Source organism: Oryzias latipes, chromosome 18 (genome assembly GCF_053564925.1).
Source record: "Oryzias latipes strain Hd-rR chromosome 18, Olatipes_Hd-rR_3.1".
In the NCBI taxonomy this organism is placed as follows: Eukaryota; Metazoa; Chordata; class Actinopteri; order Beloniformes; family Adrianichthyidae; genus Oryzias; species Oryzias latipes.
This window is the reverse complement of record NC_136254.1, coordinates 18,117,547-18,136,310: the sequence shown is the minus strand read 5'-3', so window position 1 is coordinate 18,136,310 and position 18,764 is coordinate 18,117,547. Positions and strand designations below refer to the sequence as shown.

Here is an 18,764-nt window from a genome sequence, read left to right as displayed (position 1 = left end):
CATTCATTCGGTTGTTTTTCTTTTCTTTCTGCAGCAACCCACAGTGGAGCAGGAAAAAAAATTAAAAAAAGAAGAAATGCTTCAGCTGCAATTAAAAAAGAACACACACAAGAGTGTTTATATCACTTTTTTTATTTTTAATTTCTTCTTTTTATGCCAATATTGCAAGTTGTTTTCTTCTTTTAATGACATACAGATTTGAGCATGATCTGGAGCTGCAATATGTACAAAAAACAAACTAACATATGTTATAAAAAACAAACAAACAAACAAACCGTCCCCTTTGTTTTGACATTATTGCTAAATGTTACAAACGGCACAGGTTTCTATTAGCAACCCTTTTGAGCACTGAGTATACTACCACAATGACACCTCAGCTTACCATTTTACTAGAGTAATACACAGATACAGTGAGACGTTAGAAATAGTGGAAAAGAGGAGTGGAGGCGGCAGGAGAGGACGGGAAACCAAAGAAAGATGAGCAGAAACCGACCAGAAGTCGTTCCAAAATAAAGACAGGAAAACTACATCTAAAGACAAACAATGATGAAGTCAGCGTGAAATGTGTGAGAAATGTGTCGACGTTTTAAGGAGAAGTAAGGCTGAGAGCGACAGAAGGGCTCCACACTCCTTTTTTTTGTCTTTTTAAAGCTGCCTCTCACTCGGTTTAGTTCAGCAGTGCATGAAAACTACATTATAAAAGACATTTGGCATATTATTGGATACATACATTGTTCAGAGCTCATGAAAACACACACCCACACACACACACGAACAGCTGCTTGTTTTATTTGTAATTTTTTGGGGGAGATGTAAAAAATATATATATAAAAAAGAAAAAGACGAATAAAAACAAAAACAAAACAAACAGAGTAAAAATGCTAAAGAAATGGCATCTCTATAAAAAGCTCTGTTGCCGGGTTAGTATTAATACAATGTGCACTTTGAGAAGGCATGTAACATGTGACAGCCCCTGCCCCCCTCCCCCACACAGACCCCCTACCTTTATACCTATCCTCTCACCCCCCCTCATGTGCACATGAGGAGAAACAAAACCTGTAAACGAGCTCCGATTGTCAAGAGTTTCAGCGGATGAGACAAAGCTGCTCCGGTTAGCGGGGGGGTTAGAGGCAACATGTAAACAATCCTCATCCCCCCCCCCCCCCCCCCCCACACACACACACGCACAGACACACACACCTAAACCTTTGACTGCATAAGAGAACTGGACTGAGCAAGTGTGATACCAATAAATATAAAAAAAAGGCTAACCGAATTTTTTTTTTCTTCTTTAGCGATATGGGGGTTGCCATTTTGGAGCCAGGCGTCGTCAGTAAGCAGTGATTGGTCAGAGTCGACGTTTCTATGGCAACCACTCTTGCCAGTCAAGTGTTTTGAGCGTTTGATGTGACACCACATGCTGTCATTGAGGCATCTGATTGGTCGGTTAATAACTTCAATAATTCGCACTAGCGAAAAAATGTGGTGGTGGGGGTGGGGTGGGGGTTCGGATTAGCAAGAACATGTTTAGAGCAGAAAGGAGACAAATGCCTTTCTTTTCTCTATCAAAGTCTTGGATTCTTGGAACCGGCCAAGTGGGCGGGGCCACTCCAGTTCTCATACACAGTCAACAGTCTAAACGGAGGGCTTTTCTAGGGGGGGGGGGGGGGGGGGGGGGGGGGGGTGCGCTAACGCTGCATCGCTTTGAGGAGGTGCTAGAAATCTGCAGTTTTTCAAGGCCTTGGACCTGCAGCGTAAAGGGTTCAGTCGGACAAGAGCTTAACAAGCGCCACTTCTGTTGGTTTTTGTTTTTTTTTCTTTTGTTGTTTTTTTAATGCTACACCTTGAAGCCCTCCGCCTCTGTTGAAGCAAACAAAACAAGAAAAAAAGAAGCAGCGGCTAGAATGTTCTGTTCTATTTTCTCACACAAAAACAAGGGGAGACTTTGTACCAATAATTTAAAAAATATCATTACAATATAAAACATTGAACATTAATGACAAACAGGTGGGCAAAGATGATAGAATTTTTTAAAAAAAGTGTGGGGGACGACATCATTCTTTCTCTTTTGTGAGAAGGGGCGCAATCCTTTTGTGTTCCTATTTTCCAAAGGTAATGAATGACATTTGGGAAAGACTTGTGTTATCAGACATTCAAGTTATTGTATTTTTTTTTTACCTCAAAACCATTGTCTACTGTGGTACAAGTATTGCCTTTGAATGAAAGACCCCACCCCCCACCCCCACCCCCCCAACTGCGAGCAGACATTTGGATCCCGGTGGAAGTCGGACTCGGTTTCCATGACGATTTGCTGGCTGGTGATCGAGTGCTCAGGCGAACCAAAAACAAAACGAAAAAAAAAGGTATTAAAAGTAAAACAGAAAAGGTGACATGACCTGTACAATATTGCTGTTCGGAAACACTTTTTTCTTTTCTTTTTTTTTTTAAATAACACACTTAGAAGGCCTTTTTTCCGTTTCCACAGGAGGGTGCAGTCGCCAGAAATGAGTGCAACTAGTCGGACAGGAAGAGTTCAAAACACGCGAGGAACCACAGGAGATTCCCCAGACAAGGCTCACGAGTGTTTCCAGCGCTCGCAGGAAAACTTGTACCAACATTTGAGAAAGAAAAACTGAAGAAAAGACAATTTTTGGGAGAACTGCTGAAGCTGCGGCGGATGAACGCAAAGGCGGCAGAGCTCCTGTGACAGGAAGTGAGGCGTTGCTTTTGTGCTACGCACAAGTAAACAGCTGATAAGAACTTTTTTGTGTGTGATTTCTCTTTAAGGCCACATTCAATTGAAAACTTTCCATCTTCTTTTCTGGGTTTATTTTTATTTGACTTTTTCTGGAAATCTTTCGGATATAAATGCCACCGGAAGTAGAGCTGGAAGACGCCGCCGTTCGAGTTTCACTAGTTTGACAGGCGAGCAGTGAGCGACAGAGCATGTGGCTGGTTTAAGTGAACATACAGTACTAAGGCTATCCTTTTGAAGTCAACCACAATGCTGCAAAATGCTAAACCCACTTCTTTTTTCTTCTTTTCGGAACCACACAAGTCTTTTTTTTCTCCTACAAATTCTGCAGATGTTTTGACAGAGTATTTAGGGCCGCCATAAAAAGAAAGAAATAAATACAAGAGCTGTACAAGAATGAGAACAATGTCGTCATTTGACAAGAATAAAGCCGTGAAATATCACTTTTTAAAAAGTCAAACATTTAGGACAAGTCATAAAATTATGAGGAAAACGGCTTTAAATCTACGTCGTACTATGAAAAAAAAAATAGATTTAAGAGAATCAAGTGAAACTGGTTTTTAAAAGTCATATTATTACAAGAATAAAGTTGATTTATAAAAGAAAATACGAGAATAAAGTTATTATAAAAAGATATAGAAAAGATTATAGGAAAAGTCGTAATTTTACGAAAATAAATTTGTATGAGTAAAAGAGTCAATATTTAACAATGTAAGTATGAGACGTAGAAAAGAATTTCAGAAAATAATTCTTGCTCCACAAGGAGTGGATTTCCAGCGGAGGCAATGCTTCAATTTGATAGATTCAGGCTCCAAAGGCATTATGGGACATGGATTCCTCTGATCAGGTGATGATATAACATGGTGATCATCATTACTTTTCTTTGAGAAAGAAAGATTTTCTGTTGTTGTAATATTCAGACTTTTTTTCACATTCATTTTCGACTAATCTTCTCATAATATTGTGACTTTATTCTCATAAGATTTCAATTTTTTTCCTAATATTACAGCTTTATTCTTGTAAAAAAATTTCACAAAACGACTTTATTCTTGCAAAATAACTTTTTTCGCATAATATAATGGCTTCAGTCTCACGTACAATTCAGACTTTTTTCTTTTACCTCGACTTTATCCTCGTAAAATTCCAACTTTTTTCTTTCTTTCATAAATGTACGACATTATTCTGGTGAATGTATTTCTTCTTCTCCTTTTGTTGCGGCCCTTCTGCTCTATGGTTAGATGTAGCCGTGGCTCCATGTCAGACGTACGGCTGAGTCGACTTTCCAGGAGCGCACACAAGAGTATTGCAGGCAAGGCAGAGGCGTTGCTTAAAGCTTTTTTTTCTTTTTTAAAGACTTCATAAAACCAATGATTAAAAAAAAAAAAAGAGCCCCAGTGAGGTTTTTCCCACCCAGCCCCCAAAAGCAAAACCGAGCAGAAGAGAAAATCCGAACGGTTTCAACACACAGAAGGAGAAGCAGGTGGTTGTGTTAAGGTCACTAAGAACACACAGGCTGGGAGTTTGGACCAGAGAGAAGAAAGTCAAACAACAAAAATAACAAAAAAGAACCTTGACACCCAAGCTCGGAGGAAGAATAGAAACTATTTGGTAACAAAAGTGTACTATATGTTTAATATAAAAAAGGTATGGAGAAAAATGTACCTTTACTAAAGCTTATACAGGATCATTGGTCCATAAAAACTATGTTATGGTCACGTTTCCACGTGCGTCCCTCTGCGTCCTCGCTTTTTCCTTCAACAACAACACAACCGGCCTCCTTTAAGGGGGTCCGGAGAAATCCGGAGGAGGTGGGGGGTGTGTTTTTTGGTTTGGGGGTGTTGTTGTTGCGGTTTTCTCACAGCGGAAGGAAGGTGCTGGTGCTCTGCGGGAACGGCGCTCGATCCGAACACCAGGACGAGTCGGGCGGGTCCTTAAAGTAACCATAGGAGAATGTGGTAGTGGGGGCGGGGCGGGGAGGCGGGGATCAGTGGTGCCACGCTCCCCGATGGTCCTTAATCCCCGCCGGGCTTCAGCTTCCAAAAATGCAGCACTTTAGAGTGAGACAGTTTGCTTCTTCTAGTCTTTATATGCCTTTCTAGCATATCGGCTCTCAAGGCAAATGGGCCCCCCCCCCCCCCCCCCCCCCTCGCCGGGCGTTAGGATACCACGGCGGCGGCGGTTGAGGACGACGAGGTGACTCCCCCGCCGGAGGTGCTGTTGGAGCCGTAGACACCGGCCTCCTGGCCGCCGCTGAGCAGACTGGAGTTCCCAGCCCGCAGGATGGCCCCGGCGGCGCTGCAGTGCGGCCTGGGCCCCGGCTCCGGCGTGTAGGTGAAGGTCAGCGTGGTGGAGTAGATGATGCCGTCGTTCCTCACCAGCGTGACGGGCACCTGGACGGGCTGCCGCACCCAGCGCCAGCCCTCGCGGAAGGCGGAGATGTCGGGAACCACGCACAGCATGCTCTCTGCGCACCTGCAGTGGTGAGACGGGCGCGGGAAGGAGGGGGGGGGGGGGGTCAGATTCAGAAGCGGGCGCCGCGAGAATCCCGCTCCTCCGGTTCTAGCACCTGTGGCTGTGCCCCTCACAGTCGGCTTCCTGAACTAATCTGGCATCATTTATGTTCTGTCAACAGGCGTGAAAACCACCTTCAGACCTTTTTTCTAAACCAATCTTTTTATTTCAAGGACGTTGGACTTTGATTTTAGTGTCTATACACCACTTTACCGTGGAAACTGGAAGCCCCTGACATGCGAATGGTTTTCGGTGTGAACATAGCCTCCTTCTTTTGGATTTTTGAACATTTTCAGCTTCTTTCTCACCTCGTTTTCTTCCATAAAATCAGAGTTAAGCTTCAGCTTAGGAGCAGCTCTGTGTGGCCGACTGCTGATCTGCAAAACCTCAAACTGCTCCTCCATCCGTCAGGAGGAGAACAGGAGCCCTTGGAGCCCTGTGGGGTTCTTGCTGATTCTGGTTCTGCACCCGCTCAAAAAGGACCCACCTGTACATGGTCTCCGCCTCCACGTCTCCGAACCAAACCCGCAGGTTTGGGGTGAAGTTCTGCCCCGTCAGCTCCAGCATGGCGACGTCCCCCCCGCCGTTCAGCTGCGGGCGGCAGACAGAGGAAGCGGCGTGAAGCTGCGTGTGCAGAGCGGCATTGGGGGCGGAGCCTCTCCCCCGCCTTACCTGTAAGCTCTCCACCACAGGCACAGGGGTGACAGGCGAGTGGACAGGGCCCATGCCCTCGTAGAAGGTGTATTCGGCCTTGTCCGTGCTGATGATTGTCCAGGAGGCGCCGTCGTTGATCATCTCCTTGTTCGGTTCCTTTGGGCATGGAGTGGCCTGTCGAGGGGAGGAGGAGGGGGGGGGGGGGGGGGGAATAAAGGAAATTGACGGAAATCTTAACATATGTTCAAAGGAAGACGAAAAGCAGGAGGGCAGGAGAGGAAAATCACTTGAAACTGGATGATCCTTTCTTGGGAAAGGCACAGGTACATGCGCTCCGTGTCCTTCAGGTAGAAGGCACACTTGTGGAGCTGGGAGACGGGATCGTCGGCGTCCAGCAGAGCGGTCTGCTTGTCCACCTTTCGAATGATCTGAGGGAAAATTACAAAAACACTAGAAGTCAGTGGTTTGTAGATGGAAGGAAACAAAGGAAGATGGAGGGATTTGGAATTGATGAAAAGGACAAAACGGAACATAAAAGTGAGCACAGCGGATCATCAGCGGATGATGATGAGGATGAAGGTGTTATGAATTCGTGGGATGGTTGGAGGTGCGTGTACCAGTCTTGGCAGAGCCATCCCCGTCACGGAGCAAACCAGCTTCACTGTCTGGCCGTAGTGGATGTAACCGTCTCTCACAGTGAACTCTTCTCCTTCTGACTCTTCATCGTCCACTAGAAACAGGGAGGAGGAGGAGGAGTGTCAGTGCTGCAACCAAACATCTTTAAGGAAGCGTCACCATTTTCTGAGCACTGAAAGGCGCCTTTAGACTCACGCAGGTGGATGTAAAAGGCCCCCCACTGCTGGGAGCTGGCGTGAAAGTTACCCCCCTCCACGTGGAGGTAGCGCGTGCTGACCGTTTGGGAGCGCAGCCGGTTGAAGAGCGCCACCTTCGTCCCCGATGCGATGCACACTGTGGAGGTTACGTAAAACGGAGACGGGTGACATAGATGGGTTGACCGCACTGCCCTCTAGTGGCTGAACGTCTTCATTTAGGACAGAACCTCTGGAAACCCGGACCTCCAAACATAAACGTTAACATTTTCCTTTTTGTGAGTTTGCAAACATAAAACACACAAAAATACATTTGTTTAGGTCTGCAGATGTCAAAATAAAAGTCTTAGAAACACGTTTGGACAAACAAACTAAAAAAGAAAAGCCACAGAGAAACCCTGATGTCAGATGTCAGCAACAAGAACAGACGGAGGCTGAAAGTCTGACCCAACAGCCAAAAAAAAACAATTTCACAGACACCTCGGATATGGAATTGTTTCCGGCGGCGGGCGCCCGCTGTGAGCACACAGAGCAAACGCAAGTCCCAACACAATGGAGTTTTGCAAGTCAAACACACAAAGAAGCCCACACACATGGGCAAACACACACACACACAGGGGGTAACTCACAGTCTGCGTTTTTCAGGGACTGCTTCTTTTTGGAGGGCTTGGAGATGACTTTGATTCTTTTGCTGAGGAAGACTCCGATGTCTGCGCTGTTGCCGTAGAACATCTTGACCGATAACATGAAGTGCTTTCTCTTGTCAGAGTCGGATATGTACAAGGTTTTGGCTGTGCAATAATTCTGCGGGGAAGGCGGGAGAGAAAGCCGTCAACGCGCTGCCTGCGGGCAGTTTGTGGGTGTGGTTTGTGGGGTTCCTGCTACCTTTCCCTCTAAGTTGAGCTGCTGCATTTCCTGGTCGCTGTTGCCGATGCCGATGAAGGCGCAGGGCTGCGACTCCTGGTCGGAGCAGCCGTCTCGCTCCATCTGCTCCTTCTTTTTCTTCCAGCCGCTGCCCATCAGGTACACACAAGGCGGGGGGCAGAAGAACCTGAGAGAGCAAAACGCCAGACCTTTAGACCACCCCGAAAGTTCTTCTTCGTTGGTGCGTTTCAGAGGCTTCAGCCACAATTCCATGACATGTTTTAAAACCAATATTGCTCTCTTTTTCACATACATAGTGACTTCAACCGTAAAATAGGTGGAACTTTCATTCATAAAAGATTCATTTTTACATTAGAAACATACAAAACAGCATTTAAAAGTAGGGATTGTGGAAAAAAAATTGTTTCAGCGATATATCGCCATTTGGCGATACTTGTATCGATTCAAAATGCTGTCAGGATGATATTTATTTAATTATTTATAAGCGTCTGACTCTTGTTTTCCGCAGCACCGCACACGGAGCCTCTTTGAGCAGCTCTTCACCACACAAGACCGCTACAAGATCTCGAGAAGCAGCTTGTTTTGTTGTTATGAGACATGAACTACTTAGCTTTTACTTAGGATGGGAACCAAACTGAAACTCTGTGCCGTGTTGAGAACGAGTGAAGCAGTGCAGCGGCGCTGTAGCTCGTGCACGGAGCATTAGCCAAAATGCTGTCGGCAAAGCGGGCCAGAGTTCTGCAGAACCTCCTAGCAACAGATTCTAGTTGAGCGACCTGATGGATCAGTGATAAAAAAAAAAGGCCAGCATTGTTGTGATCATTTGTGGGGTTTTTTGGAGTAAAATCTCTTTTTTTTATTATCTTTGAATATTTATTTTTGCGTTTCAAATGTATAAATAACTGACATTAGTGCATAGAGGTCTCTTCTTTTTTTTGGAGCTGTAAGATGAAGACCACTGATCCAATTCAGCCCAAAATAATGCGCATTTTAGGTTGAGCCACAAGGGGGCAGCATCTCACCAATATCCCCTGGTGGTTATAAAGAAGCAACATGACTTCAAACGCCTGCAGTTTGACCCACAGAGGCTTACTAGTAAAAGTTCAGCAGATGCAAACTTCAGGAATCTGCTCAGTACTTTCTTTCAGATTTTTCTAGAAACTTTCAAGAGCGGCGAGATCGGAGCGAAACGCATCAATGATTTCAGGTGCGTTGGTGTTGAACTGGAAAGCGAGCCGCTTCTCCGCAGCAGAGCGCGGCTCTGTGGGCGTTCGTCTGCTTTCACCTGCTATAAAAAAACGCAGACAGCAAGAGGCGGCTGAGCAGACGTGTTCTCCACGCACCCACTTTCTGGGGTTTCTTGGGCTGGCGTGAAACAACAAAAGATTAGAAGAAAGAAAAAAAAAAACTTAAAAGTGAGCGAGGGAAGGACGAAACCTGACCCCCTCTGGGTTTGCGGGTCGAGATCAAAACATGAGGCAAAAAGTCAAACCCACAGCAGCAAAGCAGCATGATTTACAACAGTAACAGTTGTTATCTGATCATCTCTGTGCTCGTGCCCCCAAAGGTGTCCCAGAGTTGGTGTGTGGCGACTGGTTTAGCCAGAGACAAAAGCCTGATGGGACTTGGGGCCGCTCAAACACAGGATGGAAGGTAGAGGAGGTGCAGAGTGAGGAGAAGAGGAGAGTGTCTGAAAGGGAGACGCCTGCAGAGGAGAACAGAAAAACAAAGCAGATTCGCTGCAACAAATGGGGATTCAAAACGCTGCACGTGGGGCCACGGCGGCAGTCCCAGGTTGGGTTGTCCCGGAAACCATAGGCCTGTCTGTTCTCGCCCCTGCAACCATGGCGCCCAAATTCTTGCCACTTTCACAAGAGCGTTCCCTGAGGAAACCGCTATTTCCCAATATCCATCTGTACAGTTCCTCGTCTGTTTCTCACAGATTGAGAGCACTTTGACACCTGGATAATCCAGACGTGGTTCCAACAGGCCTGAAAACCTTCTCCCTTTCACCTGGTTTGCTCACGGGTGGCCGTGGTGCAAAGGCAGAGCGGTCGACCTCTGAACAGAAGATTGCAGGTTTGGTACCCGTTCTGTCCATTCAAGTGCCAAAGTGTCCCCGGATAAGAGTGTTCAGCAACGGAGCCGCCGTTATTGTGTCTGCGGTGCGTCTCCGTTAAGTTGACACCAAAAAAAAAAAGATTTAACCATCAGAATGTTTACATTGTCATGTCTGCGTCTCACATCCGTCCTTCTGCAACGCCAGCTGCAACGAACGTACAGAACGTAAATATGTGGGAATAACATCAGCCTTTATTTAGTCGGGACACGACTGAAAACACAAATCCACGTGATTGTTTGAACGGTTTCTAAGGACTGAACGATATTTCTTCTTTGAACAGCTCACACACCGCCACAAAGCCGCTGAGTGAGCCGACGGTCCGAAATCTGCCCAGATACACACTTTTACCGAGAGACCCGATTCTCCTGAGTTCGATAGCTCGTTCACTTAGAGCTGCGGGACGGATCGCAGTCCAAAGTCTCCTACACATAGCTCACACGTAACAAAGCATCCTCCCCTCCCCTCAAACAGAAAACTATAAGTCCGTCTGCTCAGAGACATGGTGGCTCGGTCCCCTTGACTAATCAAGTGCAGGAGCGGACTACTTCTTTTCTATTTTGTTTGTTAAAGTCACTTCCCTCAGTTTATACTGGATCATCGCGGATGAGTCATTAGTTGGGAAATAAAATAAATGAAGTAATAAAGTAAAATAACGAATAATAATTCTATAATAACTATAGTGCAGCGCTCCCCAACCCCCAGGTCATTTGGTACCGGGCCGCACAGAAAGAATAAATAACTTACATGACCGTTTTATGTATTTCTCAATCTGAAAGATGTTTTATTTTGAAAAATTGCCCGATTCTCTGTTACATCCGTCTCTGTCACTCTTGACGCAGACCATGGGAGCTCTTCTCGGTCACGTGATAGGTTACCGCTGAAATAAAACCCAGGAACTAGCAAAATAGGTGAAAACAAACGTCTTTGGAAAGTTTCTTTGCTAAGGGGAAAACGACCAGCCAGGAGACAGAAGAGGAGCCTTCAACTACCAAAAAACAGAAAGCTACATTTAATAGACAGTACTTCTTTTTGCACCACGAGTGTGGGAAGGGGAGAGGAGGATGACACCTGTGTGATGTACAATGTCATGCGTGTCAAAATAAAAGCTCAGGATTCGTCTTGTCACGACTCTGTTCCTCTTTCATCGTAGCGTAGTGACAATAATCCTCAGCCTACAATTTCAAGAACGGTCCGTGAAAACTTTGTGTGACGTCATACCAGTCCGTGTTTTCTCTCTACAGTCTTTCCCTTTTAATGCATGTATGTGATACAAACAAAAAGACGTCCAATCATAAGCTCACTCCTATCAAGTTAGGTCAATTACAATTGGCTAAAGGTGAACCGCAGTGAGTGATGTGTGTTGTGTACACTAAACGTATGATAACCTTCTGTTCTTCATAGCACTGTAAACAAAATTGGAATAAATAATTGAAATGATACAACTTTTTATCAAGCAACAAAGAGCAAAAGAGTCTAAAAGACCCAAAACGACAGGTTTTATTGTTTAAAGACGTTTTGTTTTTGTTGCTTAAAAGGAACTGTGCCTGAACCAAAAACCACAAAGGCATTTTCTTTTTTTTATTGTCCTGTCCAAGGCCTCTTGTGTTGGGCATATTTTACTGTTGCAACATGGGGGGATTAAGAATCTTTTGCCGCACAAGGTGTGTATTTGAATAAACCCCTTTTGTAATTTAGACTAAACTTTATTTATATTAATTAAATTTGTATCCTGTTTTTGTTGCACTGGACAGAAAAGAAGAGGACGGAATAATAGAGAGGGATGTTGGGGGGGTTGGAGGGTGATTATAGGGAGGGTGGGGGTTTAATTCATAGAGCATCATAAAGCAACAAGTTGCTGAAAGTTTATAATCATTACTGTCAGGCTTAGATGTATATTACATCTAAACAGGGCATTTTCATTTTTAGTTTTAACCCTTTAGCACCAGTGTTGACATTCTTTCATGTGCCGTAGCTCTTTAACCGTTTATCAAACAACGTAATTTCAGCGGATTCTGATGCAAAAGCAGTTTTGCGCTTCTATGCAACAATAACAGTAGAGACGTGTTTACGCAATCGATGCAAATCAATTGATTCTGTCGTGGACAAAAGATGTGGAACCCTTGTCTTTAGTGATGTGTGGAGTATCTGTGCAAAGCCGCTGAACAGTGGAGGAGTTCCAGTAGGTCTAAGAGTGTATTGTACTCCGGTGTTGCCTGCGACATCTCCGGTGTAAAAGGGTTAAAAGCCAAATCAATGATATATGTATAGATTGTATCCATTTAGGTATAAGATGAAGACTTTATCGCATGGCCACAAAGTTAATGGAATCTTTTATGTATCAATTTGTAGACCATTGGGGGAAACGTGTCTTGAATCATGTGATACACATCTCTAACACAAAGCTGATGAGGTCATCAGCAGCTTTTCGGTGCGTTGGAGCCTTTGAGGACCAGAATGGACAACCTCTGCAAACAACCTCCAACGTTTTTTTCAAGAGATTTCTTCAGCCTATTGACCCCCTTAGGGAAAACTCAACCAAAGCGTCCAGATGCTCCTTAGCGTGTGTTCACACACATATATGGGCTAGAGATGAAGGTGACAGACGTTTCCTCGGGAGAGCAGACAAACTCAAACAACAGCGTGTCAGGGACGTGCGGTGACGCTCGGCGGCGTGGAGGCGCTGAAACGCACGTCCCAGGTGTGGATACTTCTGTGCGGCGAGAAGAACGTACCTTTTTTCATTGCCGTAGGATTTCTGTGCAACTTTTGCGTGCAGGATCATGACAGTTTGGTCCCCTCGCTCCTTCAGGTAATTCCTCATCGCTTCTCTGTGAAAGAGAGACCCAGAAATTCATGTCAGTCGTGTATCAGGGGGTTCAAAACTAGGGGGGGTCGTACACCGATGTAAGAAAGTTTGACAGACTGAGGGAGGATTGTTTCGGTTTAAAAGAGAAAAAAATAACCATAATGACCTCTGCAAAGCCTGTTACCTGCCCACCCCAAGCAGGAAACTTAACAACTGCAACAATTGCTTAGATATTCAGGTGTGTAAGTTTTTGTGTGTGTGTGGTGGTGGGGGGGGGCTAACGGAGACTCCATTGGGCCAAAATAGAAAAAAAACTAAAAAGTCACACTCGTGCACAGATGCCAGAGACACCTGACACCCCTGGCTGCTCACAGGACTTCCCTCTCAACACACACACACACACACAAAACTACACACACCGGTTGGACAAGGGCCTTGTTATGAGAGGCCCCCCTCACAGAGAGGAGGAGGAAGTGGTGGGGGCTGTTAATCGATTTCATCACGGATCAAAAAATGTTTTTCACACCAACATAACCAAAAAAAAAAAAAAGCTAATTTTTTTTAACAATTGTTGTTTTCGTGTTGCTGCAGTTCAGTGCTAACAATTGAGAAAATCTGAGTTTTAAACTAAAGCAGCAAGCTAACATCTGGGGTTTTTGATCAGAACATCACAAAGCGCGAGTAGCCGACATGCTGCGTCCTTCCTTTCAGATTTAACGAAGATGGGAAGACGGGAGGCCCGTGGGGCGCATGTCACACCTCTAATGGCGACCACGACCTGCTGCTCCTCCAGGAAGGGTGACATCAGAGATGTGACACACACACACACACACACACACACAAGGCCTCTGCTAACGTCTTGCACAGACACTGTATCGGTATCAATCACATCAGATTTTCCATCCAAGACAGTAAATGTAGCAGAACCGTTGCCTCAGACACTCTGCTGTGACACATCTCCGGACAAACTCCAGTTATTGTGAAACTGACGCCTGAAACTCTAAACTATTCACTTTAATGGAAGAGAATTCAAAGCGCTGGAAAGAGAAGGAAAGAAATGAAAGCAGACGGCGCGTGGTGGCTGTGACATCAGGGTCATGTGAGCTCATATTTGTCGGCAGGATAAGCCAAACCGGAGCTGATCACAGGGATTGATTGATCTTCATGCCGTCATGTGGTTGCTGGTTCACAACTTGTTAGCTGCTAACCCAAACCCACCATTTAAAAGACTGCTTTTTGGTTGGTGGACTTTAAGTCCCACTTCATTTATCTTTTGCTCTATTGTGAAATTGTTGGTCTTTTAATTATGATTATGCCGTTTTGAGCAAACATTTTCAAGAACTGTTGTGTTCTACATAGTTTCTGCAGAGCAATATGCCTATGAGTTGTGGGCTGGACTGTTGGTGCAGAGCAACCCCGGCCCCCCTTCCCCTCCCCTTTGCTGGGAGCTCTGTTTACATGTTCTTCCACTAGCTTATTGCCCCTCCCCCAACCTAACATTAGCGGTCCAAATAAAATGGCAAGCAGTACTGGAGCTATCCAGCCGTACATTTTGGAGCCAGATACCCCTACATTCAGCCCTCCAAACGGAGACTTGTGAAAGAATAGAGTCTTCGAATTCAGACATCTTCAATAGTCGCCGGTCAGCTACATTAGCGCCGAGCTGCTAGCGCTCGTAAATGCATAAAAACATCAGTTTGATAACCGTAAAAAAGTCATTACTTATTTTAAATGTAAGCCTCTGTGCATCAGAGCACACAGATGGGAAGAAAAGTGCTTCTCTTGGGATGCAGAGCCCTCCACTCCGAGGGTCGGACATCCCTAACCCTCCAAATACCCCTAAGATTACAGGGGTAGGGAGAAGCCGTAGTGGTAGGGGAAGAAATCAGATTCGGCCAAAGACGTCCATGGATTTAGTTGATTGAGTCGTCTACAAGTGAATGCATCCGAATGGAGCGGAGCAGGGAGCTCATGGCTGGCCCGTCGTATTTTCTAAATCACAAACACAATCTTTTCAAAGCAGCATTTTTTTCTTCTAAAGTTAAAGTCCCATTATTTGTTCTCCGCATTTGGCCCGTCCCTTGGAGGACGCGGTGAGCTGCAGACGCGCTCAGGAACCATTTGGTGGCTTAACCCCTCAATCCAACCCCTAAATGCTAAGTGTCAAGCAGGGAGGCATTGGGTCCCATTTCTAGACTCTTTGGAATGACTCGGCCTGGATTTGAACTCAAGACCTTCCAGTGACAGGGTGGACACTCTACCACAAGGCCACTGAGCTGGTCTTCTGCTCTTGATTCACACCGATTTCAATAAATAATTACAAAAAAATGTTATTTTAAACTTCGTTATATATATATATATGTATATATCTTCCATTATAAAAAAAATAGCCCAAGAACATGTTATAAAGGTTTGGTCTTTAAATGAACAGTCAATGGTGAAAAAACAACAAGGAAAATACTAAAATTCTTTGAGTTCAAATCTAACCTGATTTCAATGAAATAGATCTGATTAATGGTTTGTGAACTAAAAGGGCAGGTCACCCACTTTATGTAAAGAGGACCGCTTAGTCATAAAAGAAAACGCTATGGGTTCTTTCTGTGGTTAAGGTTTCAGAGTCATGTATGTACCGAGAGCAGCCGGCAGCAAGCAGGCATTGGGGGGCGGGGGGGTTCATTCTGAGCAAAAGCCACAAATGACAATTACTGTCATCATCTCTGTCATTCTTTTTTTCTCTTTTTTAACCAAATAAACATTCAACCTGTCTGCACTGATGAAGGGATCCCCCGTTAGCGGATGATGCAACAGCGGTGAGCGATGTCAGGGCGCTTCTGTCCTTATTTTTGTAGAAATGTTTTCTTTTTCTGAGAGATACACACGAGAGGAGTAATTCCTTTATTCGAAAAGTCACTTTGAATAACACCAGAGTCATAGCTAAAGACTTGGGTATAAAAAAAATGTATTTAAAAGGACAATCAGTCATCCATAGCGTGCAAAAGTCTTTTAGCCCAAGAGTTCCTCTGAGCAATAATGCTGTAGTTGAACTTGATAGCTCAGAACTTCCATTTAGTTGCTCTTTTTCTTCATTTTTATTTTATTTTTTGGGTAAACGTAAAGGCATAAAGTGGAAAAGGAAAAATGTGCAAAAAGAGAAGAGTTTTGAGTGTTTGTTGGCTGTTCAGGTCGACTAAATCATGAGTCAGCAGAACAGGTTTGTGTCAAAGCAGACAAGAACGCTGATCCAGGCGGAGGTTTTTAATCACAAAGAAAAGAATCTTCTTCTTCCACTTTCGGCTTCTCCCATCAGGGGTCGCCACAGCGAACAAGTCGCATGGTAAATTTGGCAATGTTTTACGCCGGATGCCCTTCCTGACACAACCTTCTCAAACCGGGCTTGGGACCGGCACAGAGGTAGAGAAGGGAATAGGGAGCAGCCTGGAGTCGAACCCGGGTTTCACAGACGGAAGGCGCTGCAAACCAGCACGAGCTAAACCGGCTCTCAATCACAAAGAAAAGAATAAAGAAAGAAAAAAAAAAAGCATTCAAGTCTTCAAGAACTTTAGATTGTTCCTTGAGACGATTTTCAAAGGTTTAGCGGGTGTTTGGAGTTTTTTTTTTTTTTTTTTTTTTTTTTTTTTTTTTTTTTAAACTAAATGTCAAAAGTAAAAGAACAAATGTAGACACACAGGATGAAGATGCGTCTCTTCCTGAGTCAAAGGCGGAAGGAGAAGTGAGAGCGTCAGTGACCAGCAACACAACCAAACATCCTGTGCTAAAGCAGCAGGCAGACACACAAAGTGAAGCAAGCTGCGCTGACAAAGTACGACAACAACAACACAAATCTGCGGCAAATGAAACACACTCAAACCACCGCACATCAGCATGATCCAAAATAAGATTCATCGATGCGGATGCACAAACACATTCTGTGTGTGTGTCTGTGCATGTGTTTGAGTGTGTGTGTGTGGGGGGGGGTTACAAGAAGGGGCAGGGTTCAGTAGATCTGCGAAAAAGCATCTGCCCGTACATCTGTCACATCATCTACACCAGAGACCGTCACATGACCTCCTGTGACCACACACACACACACCAAGAGTGTCAGAACTAATACACACTAGAAACCTTAATATATTTCAGTTCCCCATGAACAAGAACACGAGGATTGAACTAATTCGTGGAATATTTTTCCTCCTGTTTGCCTTCAATTCTTTTAGTGTATCTTCATCGGTAGAAACTGGAACCTGCAGGAGAACATGTGGCCAAGTGTCTGATACCTGACCTCCACAAGCTCCTTGGGAGCCTCCACAACAGTTATCAGTATCATTTTACATCATTAAACCAAACTATTAATGATTTCATAGACCAACACAGAAACACAGACACAAAACGTCATCCATGATGGCGCAACTGACCGTACATTATAACATACAACATGCTAAGTACATCTGGTGACCTCTAAAAGGCAGCAAACGTCGTAAATGTCTGACAGACGAAACATCTTTAGTTTTCCACTAAAACTATCTGACATGTGCCATTGTGCAGGTAGGCTGATGTTTTCCAGCACATGTTGGCTTCTTCCCATATCAGATAGATTCAAACTTTGTTTTCCTTATTGAGGACAAAACAAGTCGAAACTCTAGGATTTCCAAAAACCCAATCAGCGCAGAGCAAATCAGGCCATTCAGCTCAAAACAAATGCAATTTTAACGCAGTCAAAACTCAAACCTCTACCAATTAAAAAAGTAGTAAACAGCTAGTAAACAAAACAATCCTTTTCTTTTTATTTTAGCTACTCCATGCCTAGAAAACCACGTTAGAATCAATCAGATCCACAGCGATTTTTGAAAATTGTTAACTTTGGTAAATGTCGGCCAACTCCAAACCATTCAACAGCTCAAGGTCTTCTCATTTCTGCTGAACAGTCAGGAATTCCTAGAAAACGGGACACCAGAAGGGGTTGGAAGTGAAGGTTAGCTTCTATGAAAACAGGCGGCAGGACGCATCTTATGGTAAAAACAGACAGGCAGGTAGACTTGCATACTAATTTTCACTACAAGTCTGTAGCAGGCATGGATGCAATTTCCATCATAAGGGGTGTAGCGGCTGAGCAGACCTATATCGGCAAAACAACTGGTTATTGGTTGTTTTATGCCGTTTTATCAGCTAGTATGAACTGTTTTGTGTGTTTTGACCGAACGCAGTTAGAAAACAGCTTTGCGTTGTCTCAACTTTCATGGCCAAACAATGAAATATCAACTACTAACTAACCATCAATACGGCACAACAAAGTAGCATCCACGTTTCATTCTGCAGCTTTCCATGTTATTCTGGGCTGATTAAAGGGCCTATATCATGCAAAATCAACTTTTTTAAGCTTTCAGGTGTATTAGAATGTTCATTCCTCACTAAAAACAACCCCAAGGAGGTATTTTGATCCATTCACTCATTTCTTAGTGTTCCACTACAACAGTGTTTTTCAACCAGTGTGCCATGAGATATGGTCAGGTGTGCCGTGGGAAATTACCTATTCACTGATCTAAAAACATTTCCCATCTCCAGCAGATCAGCTCTTTGTTCATCCAAACAGGCCCTGATAAAACACTGAGTAGTTAAGAATATGAAAGATCATAAAATACTTTTTCATTTGTGTTTATTTGATTCTATTAAAGACATTTTGATAAGAATGACAGTACCGCGATTTAGCCGCAGGTCTGTTTTTTTTTCCGGAAAAAGTCCCGCCCCTTTAACTGTCTCCACCAATCATTCTTGGAGGCTCAATCACACGTCATCAGTCTGACCAATCAGAAGTGGTTAAAGTCTTTACTTCCTTGTTCCGATTCTGCTCATAAAGTCTCTCAGTTCCAACAAAAATAACAGCTAAAGCTCCTCTTCAGCGGTGTAGCTTTCTGCCGAATCCGGTGTCAGACCGTGGAACTAGTGAACAAAACAATAAAGCATCATCTCCCATGATGCATTGGGTTAAAGTGACAGCATCTCAGCGTAAAATGAGTCTTCCTTGTAAAACGTCTTGAAACCACAACGAAGACACATCAAACAGTTTTTAAATGTTCTTGATGAAATCAGAGGTCAACAGTTTAGTTCTCCTTCAAGGTTTGTGTTTACTAACAGCCAAACATCCCAGAGTTTGGTCCAAGTCATCTTTCCAACTGAAACACTTTTCTTATAACGTCTGGATTATTT

The 18,764-nt window shown here is 44.2% G+C and overlaps 1 protein-coding gene across 2 annotated transcripts in view; it reads right to left on the bottom strand.

The window, feature by feature from the left end:
- Positions 1 to 4,359: 4,359 nt before the first annotated feature.
- Positions 4,360 to 18,764, bottom strand: part of rbpjb (recombination signal binding protein for immunoglobulin kappa J region b) — a 48,943-nt gene continuing 34,538 nt past the window's right edge. For both annotated transcript variants that reach the window (XM_078936455.1, XM_023965818.2), the window contains 9 exons: positions 12,490 to 12,585; positions 7,636 to 7,801; positions 7,380 to 7,554; positions 6,752 to 6,889; positions 6,538 to 6,650; positions 6,208 to 6,348; positions 5,939 to 6,094; positions 5,754 to 5,857; positions 4,360 to 5,227 (listed from right to left, as the gene is read on the bottom strand). In XM_078936455.1, coding sequence (XP_078792581.1) covers positions 4,912 to 5,227; positions 5,754 to 5,857; positions 5,939 to 6,094; positions 6,208 to 6,348; positions 6,538 to 6,650; positions 6,752 to 6,889; positions 7,380 to 7,554; positions 7,636 to 7,801; positions 12,490 to 12,585 — 1,405 coding nt within the window. In that variant the 3' untranslated portion in view covers positions 4,360 to 4,911. The remainder of the gene's footprint in view (positions 5,228 to 5,753; positions 5,858 to 5,938; positions 6,095 to 6,207; positions 6,349 to 6,537; positions 6,651 to 6,751; positions 6,890 to 7,379; positions 7,555 to 7,635; positions 7,802 to 12,489; positions 12,586 to 18,764) is intronic.